Source organism: Pan troglodytes, chromosome 5, assembly GCF_028858775.2.
Source record: "Pan troglodytes isolate AG18354 chromosome 5, NHGRI_mPanTro3-v2.0_pri, whole genome shotgun sequence".
Lineage (NCBI taxonomy): Eukaryota > Metazoa > Chordata > Mammalia > Primates > Hominidae > Pan > Pan troglodytes.
This window is the reverse complement of record NC_072403.2, coordinates 43361094-43379377: the sequence shown is the minus strand read 5'-3', so window position 1 is coordinate 43379377 and position 18284 is coordinate 43361094. Positions and strand designations below refer to the sequence as shown.

The window sequence follows — 18284 nt, the reverse complement described above, 5'->3', positions numbered from 1 at the left end:
AAATGCACCAATCTGCACTCTGTAAAAATGCACCAATCAGCACTCTGTGTCTAGCTAAAGGACTGTAAATGCACCAATCACCACTCTGTAAAATGGACCAGTCAGTGCTCTGTAACGGGGACAAATAAGGGAATAAAAGCTGGCCATCCCCCAGTCAACAGTGGCAACCCACTCAGGTCCCCTTCCATGATGTGGGAGCTTTGTTCTTTTGCTCTTCACAATAAATCCTGCTGCTGCTCACTCTCTGGGTCCGTGCTACATTTAAGAGCTGTAACACTCACCGTGAAGTCAGTGAGACCAAGAACCCACCTGAAGGAACCAACTCCGGACACAGGATTACAGGCCTGAGCCACCATGCCTGACTTTGTTTTTTTTTAATTAAATAGGCAAGAATACAAAATAACAGAGTGCATTACAGGAGGTAAAGGTACTTACTGTGAAACTTTGGTTTTGGTTTCATGGGTAACTGGGCCATGATATAAAATACATTTTTTTATCGTAGGGTCACAGTCAAAACATTTCAAAGGCCCTGGGTCTATGGTGTACAGTATAGTACGATTACAACAATATAAAATACTGTGTGTGAGGCCAAGCCTGGGAGGAATAAACAGAAGCAAAGAGGAACTGATAAAGTTGGTAGAATAAAGGATGCTGCTTCTCAGTTATATGTTTTCTGTGATGTTTGTAAGTTGTTCTTACAATAAAACAAACCAAAAAAAAAAAAAAAAAAGAAGTCAAGACACAAAGGAGAAATAACAATAGAGGGCCATTATCAGATTCCATTGGCCGAGAAGCTCAAGGCTCCAGCACCGGCCTTGAAGGATGGACAGACTTTGAATGGGGGGCGTGGCCTAAACCGGGACGGGGTTGTTGCTGAAACACAAAACACACTGAAAGAGAACATGGGGTTAAAAAAGGCTCTCAGTGATGCAAAGCGGCTTAAAACTGGGGAAGAAAGGGGCAGGTCCACTCCCGGGCTGTACATTCTGCCTCCCTGTACCAACTTTTCCACCCTCCACCCATCTAGGCTGAGGTCTCAAGCTAGAGGTTGCCCCTCACAAACATGTCCGCACCAAGCCGGCCGCGCCCCTCAACAAGATGGCGACGGCAGCAGCCCCACCTCCCGCTGCCTCGGTGGCCAATGAGGGAGAAGCACGAAGACTTGAGCATGCGCATATAGCGACTTGGTGGGCGCGTCCAGTGATGACTGGGGGATCCCGGCAAGTAACATGACTAAAAAGAAGCGGGAGAATCTGGGCGTCGCTCTAGAGGTGAGGGGAAAAGTGGGGGTTGGGCCACCTCGTTAGTTGCCTTCTCCTGGCTGCGGGATAAGGGATAGGCTGGGCTATAGGTAGGAGGAGGAGCCAAGCGTAGGAAGAGAGGGCGACGCGGTTTGGGGAGAGGGACGGGAGGGGTGAGAAGGCCCACGGGGTTCCCGGAGGAGAGGGAGCCCGAGGAGGTGCCGGATGGGCGAACCAGACTCTCTGGAGAGGGCATCTCCAGAGAGGAAGAGACATGGAAGTGAAGGGGAGCCCCAAAGACGGCCTGGCATAGAAGTGAGGGAACTCAAAGCGGGGGACGCAGAACAAAAGGGATGGGTACAGAGGTGAGGGAGACCCCAGAGAAATAGGGACCTGTAGAATCTGAGGGGAACTCCCAAAGGGCTAGGACTGAAAGATGAGGGAGCCCATTCTGGTGTATATTATTAATGGTTTAAATATCCTCTAAAAGGGGAAATTTTTCCTCCGGAGTATGGAAGCTTGTACCTTCAAAATTACTTTGGGAATATGTAAAGAGAATTCTGGAATTGGTGATGTCACTGAATGGCTTAAAAATAATTTGCTGCATATAGAAGGGAAAGAAAACATGCATATTGAGCAACTGCTATGTGCTACTTTCATTGCATTGTTAATCCTCACTGCAAGCCTGTGAGGTTTGTACAGATGAAGAAATTGAGGTTCCAGGTGGAACCCAGGCTGAGATGGTGGAAGTGGTGGAGCCTGGGAATCAAGCACAGGTGGTCTTCCTGGAAACTCATCTTGCTTCCCCTGTTTTCCTTCCCTGAGGGCATCCTCCCGGAGGTTGCAGGAGAGGTACAGGGTCATAGTCTTCTTCAGGCTTACTAGTGAGTTCAGTGATTCTCAAACTTTAGCATGCATAGAGTCACAGGGCTTGTTAAAAATGGAGAGTTGAACTCTTCCCACACCCCGAGTAATTCAGTAGGACTTTGATGTGCATTCTTAACAAGGAATCTGCATTTTTTTTTAAGACAGAGTCTCGCTCTGTTGTCCAGGCTGAAGTGCAGTGGCATGATCTTGGCTCACTGTAAACTCTGCCTTCTGGGTTCAAGCGATTCTCGTGCCTCAGCCTCCCGAGTAGCTGGGATTACAGGCACGTGCCACCATGCCTGGCTAATTTTTGTATTTTTGTAGAGACGGGCTTTCACCATGTTGGCCAGGCTGGTCTTGAACTCTTGACCTCAAGTGATCTGCCCGCCCGCCTTCGCCTCCCAAAGTGCTGGGATTACAGGCATGAGCCACCACAGCCGGCCAGAATCTGCATTTTTTTTTTTTTACAAGCCACACACACCCCATGGTGATGTGGGTAGTTTTAGTGGCATCCCTTGAGAAATATTGGCCCACTTGGTAGGAAAAAGGTTGATGGAAATGTGAAGAGGATGGTTTATGAGTGGTGACTGAGATGGTACTTTGTGGCGGGAAGAACATAGACTTTGTAACCTGCATTAGGGTACAATAAGCTGCAGTAACAGAGAAACTCCAAAACTCAGTGGCTTCAAGAACAAGAAAGTGAGTTTTTTTCTAACAGGCTAGAGCAAGGGGCAGGAGATGTCTGCAAATGGTCAGATAGTAACTATTTTAGAAGAGACATGGTCTCTTCTAAAGAGCCAAATGGTCTGGGTTGCAACTACAGTTGATCCTCATTATTCACGGATTCCACATTTGCGAATTTCCCTAATGGCTAAAATGTATTTGTAACCCCAAAATCAGTACTCACAGTGCTTTTGTGGCAAATGCAAAGCAGTGGGAAAAAAATTGAGTCGCTCGCGGTCCATGTTCTCAGCTAAAGTCGAACAGGTGATGATGCCCTGCCTTGTTTCAGCTGTCCTACTGTAAACAAGGGTCCTTATTGTGTTCTATTTAGTGCCCTGTTTTTGTTTTGTTTTGTTTTGTTTTTTTCATTCTCATGTTTTTTATTGGTATTTCGCTGTGTTTTGCTTTTGAGACAGAATCTCACTCTCGCCCAGGCTGGAGTGTAGTGGTGCACTCTTGGCTCTGCAACCTCCACCTCCCATTCAAGTGTTCACCCCCACCTTCCCCTGACACAGCCTCCCTAGTAGCCAGGATTAGACCACCACCACATCCGGCTAATTTTTGTATTTTTGGTAAAGACGGGGGTCTTGCCATGTCGGCCAGGCTGGTCTCGAACTCCTGACCTTAGGTGATCTGCCCACCTCGGCCTCCCAAAGTGCTGGGATTAGAGGTGTGAGCCACTGCCTGATTTTGCTGTTTAAAGTGCCCCCGATCCCCGACCCCCGACCCCAAGCATAGGGCTGAAGTGCTGTCTGGCGTTCCTAAATCCAAGAAGGCTGTGATGTGTTGTAGAAGAAAACAGGTTTTTTAGATAAACTGTTCAGGCATGATATAACTCATGATGTAACAGCACGTATAGTGCTATTGGTTGTGAGTCCAGTGTTAATGAATCAACAATATATATTGAATAAGGTCACTTTAAACAGAATCACACATAAAACAAGGTTGCAAAAATGTTGTGTCCATAGGCTTGCAGGAACCTCACCTGGTTTGGTATTTGCTAATTCAATATTAGAGGCAACTTTATAGGACATAGCTACCAGGAATAACAAGAACCAACTGTATTCAGGCTAAGGTAGGAGTATGTAAATGAAGGAATATGTAAATAAGTGGGTGTGTCAGTGTTCCACTAAAGCTTTATCTGCAAGAACAGTCCTTAGACCATTTGGCCACAGGGCTTAGTTGCCAACTCCTGGTCTAGAGTACCAGGTCTATGGTGGTTCTGTCAGATTCCCTTCCTCTGTGGCTTCACCATCTCTTGGGATCTTGTCACCTTATCAGTGGAACCGGGGCATACCCCACTGATGTGTCCACCAGCAGAGAAAGAGGAGAATGGAGGAAGCACACCCACTGTCCTGGGCCCAAACTGTCCACTTTCCATTGGCAAGAACTAAAACCCCACCTGACTGCAAGGGATCAGGGAAATGCGTTCACCAGTCAGGAGGCCACATAGCCAGCTACTGTTTGCTTACTATGGAGGAAGAGACCAGTGTGTTTTCACAGACAGCCTGTAGTCTCACTACAGATGGCACCTCACCTCACAGTGTGGTTGTGAGGATTAAATGAGACATTGCGTTAAGTGCCCAGCACGTGCCTGGCACCGGATTGGTAATCAATACATGGTAGCTCCAGCCTTTGTATTTCTTTTGCATCCTTCCACCATGGCTAAGTCAAACTCGTTCTTGGGCATTCGTTCACTCATCTATAACATGAAGGACTTGAATTTCACCAGGGGTTACAAACTCCTTGACTATGGCCCAAATACAGATCACAGATGTCTTCTGTTTGGCTGACAGACTTTTAAGTTTTTATTTTATTTTATTTTATTTTTAGACAGGGTCTTGCTCTGTTGCCCAGGCTGTAGTGCAGCGGCATGATCTCAGCTCACTGCAGCCTCCAGCCTCCTGGGTTCAAGCAATTCTCGTGCCTTAGCCTCCCGAGAAGCTGAGACTACAGGCGTGCACCACCACGCCCAGCTAAGTTTTGTATTTTTAGTAGAGATGGGGTTTCACCATGTTGGCCAGCTGGTCTTGAACTCCTGACCTCAAGTGATCCGCCCACCTCGGCCTCCCAAAGTGCTGGGATTACAGGCGTGAGCCACCACACTCGGCCGGATTTTTACGTTTTTAAACTTGGTGGGGCATGTATTCTCCAAGTGCCTTATACTGGGGCAGATTCCATTGTTTTACCCTCTCCATACCACGGTAGATGTTTATATTTGCTATCTTGGTCCCTAAGTTTACTTTTTGCTTGGATATTCGAAGATTTGACATCTGTAACCGTGTGCCTTGGAAAAAGCCTGACATCTGGCTGGCTGTCTCCCCACCTTGCTTCTCAGTTGCCCCCAGCGGGTCTGAGTATTGAATGTGCACTGATGCTCAGTAGCAGTAGATATTGTCCTCTTATTAAAAGTCGTGTGCTCAGAGCCAATGAAGTGGTGATTTAATCAAAAATGTTTGTTAATCTGACGAGTGCAATAAAACCCCCACAAGTGAGTGATCTCAGCACCTGCAAACAGTCTCCACTTGTAATGAAGCAATTACCAAGCAGGCAGCACTCACCCTTAGGGCTGGCTTGGGCCAGCTGTATAAGCAGCCACCTCTTAGGACAACCAGGGCACCCTCTAGCCTCCCCCTCAAAGTGGTTCCTTTTGAGGTCTTTTTATCCAATTCATTTGCCACCATATGAGATCTCAGAGTTAGAAAAAACTGAGTTTTAGCTTCTGAGATTTCATTCTTAAAAAGAAAAGAAAATTATAGTTCAAATGAGAAATCACCCACCCAGTACTGATTTTAATGTTGTGTGGGAGGAAGGAAAGGTTGAATTTCAGTCTAAACTGATAGGAGAATTTTGACTGATGTAAAACCTGTTTGTGTTTTCGGCTCTCTGATGGTAATGAGCTGTTCCTTTGTCATTGCACTTTTCTTTTGTAGCTGGACTGTTCAAACTGGTGTCTTTAGATGTTTCAGTGACCAGTTGGTCTTGAGTTAACAGATGTGTGGTGTCTTAGCCGGTATCCTAAAGTGGATAACTTGGTTGGATCTGACCCCTAGTACAGAAAGTTTATCAGTTTGGAAAGCTTTTGGCTACAAGTTATAGAAAACTGACCTCAATGATTTAAGCAAATGGGAGTAGACTTTTCCCCTTATAGAAATTTGTAGGGGCCGGGTGCAGTGGCTCACGCCTGTAATCCCAGTATTTTGGGAGGCTGAGGCAGGTGCATCATTTGAGGTCAGGAGTTCGAGACCAGCCTGACCAACATGGTGAAACACCATCTCTACTAAAAATACAAAAATTAGCCAGGAGTGGTGGTACACGCCTGTAATCCCAGCTACTCGGGAGGCTGAGGCAGGAGAATTGCTTGAACCCGGGAGGTGGAGGTTGCAGTGAGCCAAGATCGTGCCACTGCACTCCAGTCTGGGCGACAGAGACCCCATCTCAAAAAAAAAAAAAAAAAAAAAAAAAAATTTGTAGGTAGGTGGCTACTGGCATTGGTTCAAAAGCTTAGCTATGTCAGAGCTGGTATTTCTGCATTCTCTTCACTGTTTCCTCATGGTCACAATATAGCTGCCACAGCTCCAGTCTAATATTCAACTTTAACTCAGGAAGGAGGAGGAAGGAACAACACTGTCCCTTTTATCAACAAAGCATAAGCTTCCCCAGGAGTCTCCTAGCTGACTTCTGGAACGTCTCATTGGCCAGAACTGGGTCATGAGCAAGCCTAGCTGCAGTGAGGCTGGGAGAGCATCTGCTGAGGTTTTCCACCTTCTGGAGTAGAGGTGGGCAAAGGAGCAGGGGTGGGGAGTCGGTGTTGTGTTGGCCAGTTGACAGTATCTCCTGTAAGGAATAAATGCTAATGGGAGTCATTGAAAATTCACTGGAATCCTTACCAGAAAAAGAGGGCAGGATCGGCTGGGTGTGGTGGCTCACGCCTGTAATCCCAACACTTTGGGAGGCCCAGGCGGGCGGATCACCTGAGGTCACGAGTTCGAGACCAGCCTGACCAACATGGAGAAACCCCATCTACTAAAAATACAAAATTAGCCAGGCATGGGGGCACATGCCTGTAATCCCAGCTACTCGGGAGGCTGAGGCAGGAGAATCACTTGAACCTGGGAGGTGGAGGTTGCGGTGAGCCGAGGTGGTGCCATCGCACTCTAGCCTGGGCAACAACAGCGAAACTTCGTCTCAAAAAAAAAAAGAGGGCAGGATCACTGACCATGAGAAGTGGTAGGCTGAGGGGAGAGAATGGCCTAGGCCAGGAAGAGCACCGGAAGGCTTGACGCTTGTGGTTATTTGTATGGTGCCAGCCACTGCAGTAGCCTCCGTGGGGCAGGGCAGGCAGAAGCACCAAGTGTGGCTGAAGACGGTCTCCGCTCTGGAGCAGGCTGTGCACAGGGCTCAGGGGAACCTCCCACTTTCCTGAGACAAGGGCTAGGAGCAGGTGAGTGGACTGTCAATAAATATTTGCTGAACTGGCTCGATTGGCAGGAGGAGGCATTGAACCTTCCACCCTGACGTCTGGGCCCAGTTGAGTGGCTGGGTGGTCAGAGGTGAGGAGGTCACAGTAGAGCAGGCGGTTAGACGCCACCTTGCTGGGACCCTGAACCCCAAGCCAGGGGCTGGGAGAAAGGCTCGCAGCACGCAGAGGACTGTTCAGGCGCCGCTGACCATTAAATGAGCCTCACCTGCTGCCAGGCGAGAGCGACAGGTCGCCATTGGGCAGGTGATTTCTCGCGGCAGCCTGCGTCTGGCTCTGCGCCACTTGACGGGGGTCAGGAGACTAAAACCTCATTACCTAGCGCGGCTGGATGGCGGCGTGTGTGGAGTGGCTGTCTGCCAGCATCTTAATTAATGAATTCATAAGGCTCGGGGTGGATGCCAGTTCTTGAAAAGTGCTTTGAGCCTTTCAGCGATGAAGAAGCTTTTGCTAGTTTATCAAAAAATAGATATCGGGGGGAAAGAAGACAAAACAAACCCCACACCACCTTCCGGCCCAGGGACAGCTGGCATCTTCGGGCGCGGACTGACTCGGGCGCTACTTGCAAGGCTGGCTCAGCCTCCGTCTCCTCGCGGGAAGGCGTCGGGACTCGCGTGGGCTGCAGCGGTCCCCTCGCCTTTCTGACCTGGCATGGGGGTGTGTCCAGGCGAGCGACAAGCCCCTAGGCTCTCCCTGCTCTTCCTGAAAATTGTTCATTGATTAAAAACTGGGAAGGTCTGCCGTCTTCAGCTGCACAACCTGCGAGAGAAATCCTCACAGGGCCTGTTGATGTGGGGAGCCATGGGCGGAGGTTTTTCTGCCCCCACAGAGCTCTGTGAGCCGCCTCCACAGAAAAACATCCCTTAAACGATGTGGGGATAATGGGCCCTTTGGGGTTTGAGGCTTGTCACCTGGAAAATTGAGGCCTAAGAACCCCGTGTGACTTGCTGTGGAGCCTGAAGGCTCCAAATGGAAAGCCCCTGCACTCTTGCCAGAGACCATCTGGGCAGGCACTTGGCTCCTTTACCCATTATAATAAATGTCCTGGGGTCTCCTGACGTGTGAAAATGAGTGGATTTTCAAAAATCCAGTTCCCAGGCTGCTGGGGCTGGAGATGAAACAGCTGACACCACTCTCCAGGCTGTGAATTAGCAAGTGAAAGGGAAGGCTTCGGTACTGCTGGGGAAAGAAGGGTTTATCAGGCCCAAGTAACCCACCTTTTTCCTTCTCCAAACTGGATCTGTTTTGTGTGAATTTTGGAGGATGCTTTGACAGTCGAGGTGATCTGGGGCAAAATGCCTGGGATGTTTGTGAAGCTCATTGAGTTGGCCCAGTGTAAGGGCAGACGCTAGGCTCCTGTCTCCTCTGTCTCAACAAACAAATTTCAATGAGGGCTTTCCCCACAGAGTATCTGTTATGTAGACAGAAACTGAGCAGAGCCTTGTACAAGATTATTCCAAGTAGAGAATCTGTTGAAGCCAGATCAGCAAGCTTAGATGGGCTTCAGCTGGGATGTGGAATGACTGTTCTGCAGAACTCTTCTTTGTCATGAATGTTTTCATGAGGGATTTTGGAGAAAGAGCTTGAAGTGGTGGAAAGAGCATAAGCCCTGAAGCAGAAAAACCCAGATTCAGGCTTCAATTCTGCCCCTTCCCAGTTACACGACCTTGGGCAAGGTGCTGAAAACCTCTGCACGGGAGCTTGCACCTCTGTAAGATGGAGATGGGCCCTTCCTTGCAGGGCGGTTGCAGACACAGGAAGCTGCCCACAACCTGCCCAGCTCCGGGGGTAAGGTGTGGAGGTTGTGCCCAGGAGCTAGGAGTCCCTCAGAGCTGATGAGCGCTGCCTTCTCCATGTGGCATGGTGGTTAAGGGCACAGACCTGGCTGCCCAGCTCCCGGACTTAATGCCTGTGTGACCCTGGACAGTTACCTATGTCTGAGTCCCCTCATCTGTCAAATGTGGATGCTGATAATACTGCCCACCTCACAGGGTTCTTGCGAGCATTATGCGAGTTAATCGGTGTAAAGCATGTAGGTCAGTGCCTGGCACACAGCACAGACTACAGAAGTGTTGCTGCTGCCGTCACTGTTGTGGTTCCATTTTGCTGGGACTTTTGGTTTCCAGAGGCTGCTTACACTCATGCTGTCATGCAGACACTGGAGACTCTGTGACTTGGCTCGGCTCAGCTACCCTGGCACCACGCTCTTTATTGGAAGGTCTTAGTGCCCAGTAAGGACCTGGCCAGCCAGGTGCAGTGTATGCCCCATGACCACTGCCTGACCCTGTAGCAAACCTGTCACTCGCTGGCCAGAAGCTCCCAAGAGTAAAGCCGGAGAGACAGCAAACAGCTTCCTAAATCAGAAAGCAGAGTGGCCTGTGTAGCCCAGCACCAGGCCCCGGGGGTGCCTTCTGCCCTTTCCCAGAAAAAGGTCTGGCCCTAGACAGTGGTTCATTAGGGAGTGGGCAGAGAGCCACCTCCCCGGCTGTCTAGATGCTCTGTGGGAACACCATTCAGTAGGAGAATAGAGTGAACGGTAGCCTGTGGCTCGAACTGTCTCGTGCTTGTTGGCAGAAAAGCTGCATATGAGGCCCCCAACAGCAGCTAGCCGTGGAGCTGGCACCCCATCAGCTGACCTGGCCAGGATGCTGGGGCAGTTATCTGTGCATGAGCTGGCACGAAATTCCCTGCCCCCAGTGAGGCCTCCGTGGGGCTCTGATTCTGAGAGGGCCTACACTCCTGAAAAGATGCCTCGCGGGGATTTCAGACGAATTTTACAGTTTCTCTTAACACAGTGGTTTTATGGCATATAGGACCCCAGGGAGACTTCCTTAAAGCTCCCAGAATAAGGTGATATTCCCCAAGTCAGGCTGCAGAGGGGAGTTTGCTTATCTGCCTGGGGGCTGCTGAACTCCAGGCCCGGGTGCTTGGAGCTGCATCTGTCTGATGGGCTCTCAGGGAGGCTGCAGGAAGAGTCCCTGCCCCTGCTGCTGGGCATGAAGAAGCCCTTTCTGCTCTTGGCACCTGCCAGCAGGATTGACGGCCCTACTTGGCTAGGGCCTTGTCCCCAGCACCCCTCAGGCCTACAACACAGCCTCTGCAGCCTTGACTGCTGGGCTGACTTTAGATCTTCTCATTCTTCTGCACAGAACACCCCCTCTGTGGAGGGCCTTTGGTCTCATGGGTCTCCTCGCTGAGCTCACTCCTTCACCCAGCAGGCCTCAATTCCCTGCCCCAGGCTCTGATACTGAGAAGCAGCAGTTCTCATAGTAATTTAGGCAGCATCACTACAGGGCTTTTCTGTTAAAAGAACGGACTTGTTGGGTCCCATTCCCTAAGGCCTCCCCTGGGGCCTTTCCCACCTGTCTACCTGAGGGATGCTCCTTCTCCATTCCCTGCCTCATATGCCTCTTTTTCCTTCCTCCTCCCCTCTTCCTTTGTGCTCTGTGTCTCCCCTGCCTAGGCAGACTCCCCAGCCATCCCCCCAGGCAGTTTTTAGCCACTGCTGGTCTCTGGGTAAAGAACAGACTTTCCCCAGGACACCCTTCACACTTTCCAACCTGTTCCTTGGGCCCCTGGACCGCTCACACAGGGCTTCACACAGCGCCTCCCCAGGGCTCAGGCTGGGCCAGATGCCAGGAAGCAGTGTGCTGGCTGACAGTGGGTTCATACCATCGCCTCTCTTACTTCCTGGGGTCCCCAAAGCCCCTGCAGATCGCAGCCCTGTGCCCCCTGCTGACTCATCTCAGTGACTGGGACACAGTGCTTTTTCCCCATGTAAAAATTGACCTGGTTTTCTGAGTGTAAATATAATGCACAGGTGGTTCTTAATGTTATTGTACAGCAGGGGGCACCTGCTCTCTGCCCCCACACTGTGCCTGACTGAGTGCCGTCTAGGTCTCTGCCTTGGCTGTCTCTACTTTGCCGGTCACAGTCACAGCCATAAGTGCTGCCCCCTGATAGCTCCAGGCAAGTCCTGGCCCCTGAGCCAGGCATGCCTCTTCCTGCCAGCTGGCCCTACTATGCAGCCTGTTGGGCAGGAGTCCTGGGAGCCCCTGTGGCCTTCAGAGTATAACTTTCCCTTCCTACTGGGCTTGGTGGGATCCCTTCCATGGGGCCTCTTCAGGCTGCCTAGAACCATGGTGTGAGTGAGCCCTGGCTCTGGCTGCTGGGCCTCACCTGCTGTTCCACATTTCCTCAGATGCCCACTGATGCCCAGACCGCCCCCAGGCTGTTCCACCTTGGACATGGCTCCAGGCCTCTCACGCTAGGATTCTACCAGGTGCCATGTCTGCAACCTGGCCCTGGCTCCAGAGGCCCACCCCAGCTTTGTCCCAGGGAAGGATCGCAAGGTTCCCACCATGCCATGTCTGGAGTAAGCGGAGCGAGCTGGCCTGTGGCCTGTTGTTGTTCTGACATCTACCCTGGGGGCCCTCCCTGCTGAACCTCTTCATGGACTGGGAATGGCCACATCCAAGGTAGAGGGGCCCTCCTCCCTGCACTGCCAGTCAGCAACTCATGGAGATTCCTCTCCACCTCACACCCCTGCTGTTTTTTTGTTGTTGTTGTTTGCTTGTTTTTGAGATAGAGTCTCGCTCTGTCACCCAGGCTGGAGTGCAGTGGTGCCATCTCGGCTCACTGCAGCCTCCACCCCCTGGGTTCAAGCAATTCTTCTGCCTCAGCCTCCTGAGTAGCTGGGACTACAGGCGTGCGCCACCACGCCTGGCTAATTTTTGTATTTTTAGTGGAGACAGAGTTTCACCATGTTGGCCAGGATGGTCTGGATCTCCTGACCTCGTGATCCGCCCACCTTGGTCTCCCAAAGTGCTGGAATTACAGGCGTGAGCCACCATGCCCAGCCACACCCCTGCTTCTATCACCTTCTCTTACTCTTGCCATGGACCAACCAGGTTTTCTTTTATTCTCCAAAGATCTAGTGCAAACCACTCTCTGATAATAAAGATAGCAAACACTTACTGAACTCTGACCATGTAAAGAATGTTCTGGGCATCTTACCTGTATGGCTCCATGTCATCCTCACAAAACTCTTTGAAATATGAAATGTGGTTATCTTTGTTTTACACGTGAGTCAACTGAGCACAGAACTAAGGGAGTTGCCCGGTCATACCACAAGTGAGTGACAGAGCCAGGGGCACTGATTATAGCCCATGCTCCTTACCACTCACTTACCTGGAACCACCATTCCAGGCTTCTGGGCACTTGAGCTCCCAACTGCTTGCCCAGTTCTGGCCCTTACACTTCTAGAATCTTCTTGACATTTGTCTCCTTATCTGGTCCCAATCCCCACATCTTCTCTCCTGGTCCTGGCTGTCTTGTCTTCCGTTGCCTTTAGCCTGGTGGTGACAGGGAGAGAGCTAACCAACGACTGCACATTTGCCTCGGGTCGTCTGCAAAGTGCATAATCCGTGTGCATGTAGTTGAGAGCTGGCTGAAAATCCAAGTCGGGACTTCCTTTAAGACCCACTTTCTGGGTCCTCTCCCACCTTTCAGGCCCATCCTGCTGTGTCAGCTCTGCTCTGTAGCCACCACTCCTGACCCCAGCCACAACTAAAAGAGGCATCTGGACCTACCTTCCCTCCCTGCCTCTGCAGCCAGGTCCCCTGGAGTCTCTCCACTCATGTTGACAGCTGGCTCCTGCTTCAGCAAATGCTGCAGGGTGTTTGATTGTCAGCTTCCCGAACCAGGCCCAGTGCTGGGGACCCCGCAGGGTCACCTTCTGAGGATGGGTTTGTGGCCTCTGAAGAGCCTCTTGACAGTCTTAGCCTCCCCTCACTCAGCCCACATCAAGCAGCTGGGTTATAAAGAAGGGGAACTTGCTATTTAGAAGGGAATCAGCGAGAGCTGTCAGCAGGACATAAATATTCATAGAGGGAGGTTAGAACTTGAGTCCCTAAAACCTTGATTTGTGTTCGACCGTTTAAGCCTCATTAAAAAGTGGCAAATGAAAGTGGGAATATTCAGTGGAACTGCAGATAAATTGGGCTTGTTCAGATAAAGGCCCCCGACTGCCAGCTCCGCAGGCTCTGCCCAGAGCATGATAGCAGATTGGCTTGGCCACTTGTGGTTTGCCAACCTCAATTTTAAGATTTTGCTTAGCATGAGTTCATGGCCTTGCTCTGGGGGCAATTACCACTTGTTTGGGCACTTGGTAGCCTTCCAGAGGTGTTCAGGGATGGAATTCCCCAACCTGCTCCCTCCCCAGAATGACACGCAAACCAAGGCCTGGCTCAAGGACTGTAAGGAGAAATCTCACCTAGGACTAAGACTTGCACTGGGCAATCTGCAAAGCGTACAATTTATGTGCATGTCTAGTTGCTTCTCCTCCTCCTAGCTTTTTCTAGCTTCTATGGACAAGAGGAACGGAGGTTTCAGGCTCCAGTTGCTACGTGAGACCTAAACCGTCTGTCCTTGCCCCTCAGTCCCACCCAAGCTCAACTCCACTCATTGTGGCTAAAAATACAAAGACTGCAGCAGGCTAGGCCTTGTGGTGGGCACAAAGAGGAGACAGATGGTCACTGTTCCTTCTAGAACAGGAGCTTTAGACTCAGGCCTCTGCCGGGACCAGGCAGGTCACATATATAAGTGGAATGGGCCAATCTGTGGGCTAGACCTGACCTACGGGCTGCCAGTTGGCACCATTTAGAGACCCCTAGAGTTTGGGAAGATAAAGTTTGGACACAAACAGAAGGGCAACAAAGAATATACTCAGCCTCATGAAGGAAGGACTGGTTAATTTCCCAGGAGAAGGAGGGTGGAATGCACCCCGTCCCCTGCCCCCCAACCCCCACCCCCCGCCCCCCAACCCCCACCCCCCTGCCACAGCCAAGGGCAGCAGGGAAGCCTGGTGGAGGAGGTAGGGCATCAAGAATTAAGCTTTATTTGTGCTCTTGAGTGGAATCTGAGTCTCAGGGTACTGAGGGGCTGGGCTGTGTGCTGGGGGTGCTGCTGTAAAGGGGAGGCCACATGGTGGCCTGAGGCACTGGCATGGGGCTGCCGCTCTTCCCTGAGTCTGGCTTCCCAGTGTTCATTTCCCTGCTGCAGAGGTTCTAGGTAGGCCTTTGGCCTCCCCAGGGACAGCCCCATCTCCTGGCTGGGTCTGTTTCCCAGGACAGCCCTCCTTTTGGGTGCCCAGTAGCAGAGAAACGACACAATTAACCAGGCAATTAACTCAAGGCTCTGTGGTCGCTCTCTCCCACAGGGCCCTGCTTATGGGGCTGGAGGTGGCCATGGTGGGGCTGCAGGGCAGGGGGTGGATGGTGTGTCATTGCCAGGCCTCCCTCGGGAAGAAGGAAAAGTGGCTGACATGGAAGTGGCTGAGATGGGTGTTGGCCAGGGAGAGAGACAGAAGGCCCAGAGACTTGGAATGCAACTCTCCTGACACCCAGCCCCAGAATGCCTGCTACCCTCTAACCAGCCATTGTGGGAGGCAGGGATCTTACCTGCAGTCATTGATTACTAACCCTGCAGGGGCTAACTCCAGAAGCGAATGGGGCAGAGAACTGGCTGAGACTGATAAGGAGAGGGGTGCCCCACCCTGACTTCTCAGAAAGTCATTCCATTTGGGGGACCCCCATTCTTCCATTCGTGAAATAGAGGTCTTATTTGCCATGTCTCCTAGGGAAGTGGTGAGAATGAGTGAAGTCAGAGATGGGAAATGGAGCATTAAGGGGCTCCGAGGTACTATTCAGTCAGCTGCTGGGAGGGTCACAGAGCCCCCTGAACCCTTCCACCCACTGACACCCAGGCTCGCCCCAGCCAGAGAGGTGGCCAGCTAAACACCTGGAGACTGAGTCAGACACAGGGAGATGGACTTTCAATGCCAAATGCATGGTGCCAGGACCCAGGTTTGGACAACCCAGTCCAGTATGTTACTAAACATTTCTCCACAACTCAAGTATTTCCCCAAGAACACTTCTTTGAAACTCTAATCAAACAAACGGAAAAAACAGATACCTTAACTATTTTGCTACCTTGATGGTAGGTAAAGTTTTTGCTTAAGAACTAAGTCAGAGAGGAAGAAAGGTGTTTTTGAGCATTTTTCTCAGTAATTTTTGATTCTCACAGAAAAATGTATATTTTTACAACTTGGACTACTAAGTTATTAAGATGAAGTATGTCAATGAGAAAAACACCTCTGTGTTGCCCCTAGATGTCTAATCACCCGGCCCCACATGTGTAGAGTGTTTGGAAGCCAGTTTCTTCACAGCATCTCCGCCACTCTAGGATACGCCCGTGGGGCAGGTGCATGCCGTATTCAGGGTTCTGGTTGCTCCTGTTGTGCACCCAACTGGGGCATTGTGCTGGGGAGACAACAGACCAAGGGGCTGCTCCTCTCCACCCCCAACCTGTGCTTGGCCCAGAGGGCTGGGACAGCTGTGAGACCCTGGGCAACACCCACTACTGTTTACAGTGTGGCTCAGGCCACTGTCCTGTGCAGTTCAGAGCTGAACCACGTGGAGGCAGAGGACAGCAAAACAAAGACACTCCAGGGAAGACAGGCCTGGGTGCCCTGCCCTGCCAAAACGAATGGGGGGAACACCTGTCCAAGAAGACTCCCGGAGGCCCTGCTTCCCAGTCCCAGTGTTTTGAGAGCTAGAAGCCTCGGCAGCCCACCTCTCTGTGGCCTTTGTTTCAGATCGATGGGCTAGAGGAGAAGCTGTCCCAGTGTCGGAGAGACCTGGAGGCCGTGAACTCCAGACTCCACAGCCGGGAGCTGAGCCCAGAGGCCAGGTAATGCTCCTGCCCAGCCACCCCACCCTTCCCCATCAGGCCCCCACCCCCTGTATCTATCCTGGGTCCCCCAAAGTAGGCCTGAGGCAGAGGGTTTGGGTCCCTGACATCTTAGCTTCAGTGCACACCCCCCCCCGGCCGCCGAACAAGACCCAAGCCCTGCCAACTGGCATGCCAGCTGCCCCTCGGGTGGGGAAAAGGAAAAGGGTTTGGTCCATGAAACTCCTTTCCCCTCACAGGAGGTCCCTGGAGAAGGAGAAAAACAGCCTAATGAAGAAAGCCTCCAACTACGGTAAGAAAGTTCCTTTCAGTTACCAGCCCCAGCCTCCAGTCCGCAGAACCAGGAAGGGTCAGAAGCCCAAGGGGCCTGACAAGGCAGCAGGGAGCAAGGGGGTTCTTTGGGAGGGAACCAGCCCCCAGAGGCTGCAGACACCCCTGCTAGGTCCAGCAGCCTGCGGGAGAGCAGGTTTGTTGCTTTGTTCTAAGGGAGGATGAGACCGCCTGTGGGTCTGTCTGCTCTTTGGGATGAAGGGATGTGGCCGTGGCCAGGTCTAGGAGACACTCGTTCACCTAGACATCGGAAGTCTGCTCTCCCCACGCCCCAGCCCACCCCACCCCACCCCAACCCGCCACACCCTCCCAGGAAAACCATGCAGTGGAAGTGAGGGGTAAAGGAAGCCGAACCTCCCACTTGGGTACGGCAAGGGCTCCTGTGGGTGAAGCGATGCCGCCACCTTCTGGGCGCTGGGGGCAGAGGCAGGTAGAGGCCAGGCCCGGCGGGGCGCCAGAGGGCGGCTGGCAGGCTGGTGGGCTCCCTGCTAAAGGCTGGGGAGGGCCACGGTCTACAGGTGCTCCTCAGACTTGTCGGTTCTGTTCTCCCCTGGGGGACCAGGCCTGGCCATGAATCAGCCCCAGGAAGGTTCTAATGGCAAGGAGTCCCCCAGAAGCGCTGGTCTGATGAATGCCGTAGGCACAGTGCACACCTACCAGCCCTGCCTGGAGTTCAGCATGTCTGGGCCGGTGCACCCTGGGCCCTGGACTCAGTCTGGCCTGCCCAGAGCAGCTCTGCAGGTGTCTCTTCCCACTGCCCAGCACAGACAGGGATGGGACATTAGTTTCCCTTCAAGTTTAGCGGTTTTCACACAAAACCACACCACCACTCAATTTAGCCCTCACAGAGTACCCCCTACCTGCGTGTCACCTGGAAGGGATACTTTGATACAAGTGTGGCCATAGAGCAGCAGGACTGATTTCCTCTAGAGTCAAGACCAGCTGCCTCATGGACACAAACTGCATCTTAGCGTCCCTAGATTCTGCTCAACCAGGCACCCGGCAGAGGGCAGGGACTCAGGAAACACGCGGCCCCACCTAGCACCTCCTCCACTGTCCGGCCCAAGGAGGCCCCAGGTGCCCTCAGTTTCTGGTTGGCGGATGAGATGCCTGGAAGGATGAGCACCACACAGCCAACCCCATGACAGGCAAGCAGACTCACCTGGCAGTCACACCACCTCCTAGCTTGGCTTTCAGGTGTGGCATTTTTGGTGACTCCTCACCCACCTCACCCTCAACCTCAACCACATTTAAAGAGCCATAGTTGAGCAGCACTGGGCGTTGGGACTTTATCAGGCTGGTTCTATAGCCAAAAGGGTGTCAGGATTTGGGCAGATTAAGAAGGGCAGTCATTTTTATGGGTAAGGAGGTGGCTGGAAGGGTGCGTCTCTGCCCTCAGCAGTGTGTACCCACTCGTTGGAGAGGCAGAGCAGAACAGACGGGCCTAAACTGCCTGTCCTATCCCTATCACCCTCTTTCCTCCCAGAGAAGGAACTGAAGTTTCTTCGGCAAGAGAACCGGAAGAACATGCTGCTCTCTGTGGCCATCTTTATCCTCCTGACGCTCGTCTATGCCTACTGGACCATGTGAGCCTGGCACTTCCCCACAACCAGCACAGGCTTCCACTTGGCCCCTTGGTCAGTATCAAGCAGGCACTTCAAGCCTCAATAGGACCAAGGTGCTGGGGTGTTCCCCTCCCAACCTAGTGTTCAAGCATGGCTTCCTGGCGGCCCAGGCCTTGCCTCCCTGGCCTGCTGGGGGGTTCCAGGTCTCCAGAAGGACATGGTGCTGGCCCCTCCCTTAGCCCAAGGGAGAGGCAATAAAGAACACAAAGCTGTTCCCGTCTGCTGAGTAAATGTCATGGTCTGACTAGCGGAGGGTGGACGGTGGGG

The 18284-nt window shown here is 52.0% G+C and overlaps 1 protein-coding gene across 1 annotated transcript; it reads left to right on the top strand.

Annotated features, from left to right (window-relative positions):
• Window positions 1-1164: 1164 nt before the first annotated feature.
• CCDC167 (coiled-coil domain containing 167) lies at window positions 1165-18230 on the top strand. Its single transcript, XM_003311272.5, has 4 exons — window positions 1165-1271; window positions 15968-16062; window positions 16302-16354; window positions 17879-18230. The coding sequence occupies exons 1-4, from the start codon at window positions 1230-1232 to the stop codon at window positions 17980-17982; spliced, it is 294 nt and encodes a 97-aa protein (XP_003311320.1). The 5' UTR covers window positions 1165-1229; the 3' UTR covers window positions 17983-18230.
• The last annotated feature ends 54 nt before the right edge of the window (window positions 18231-18284 follow it).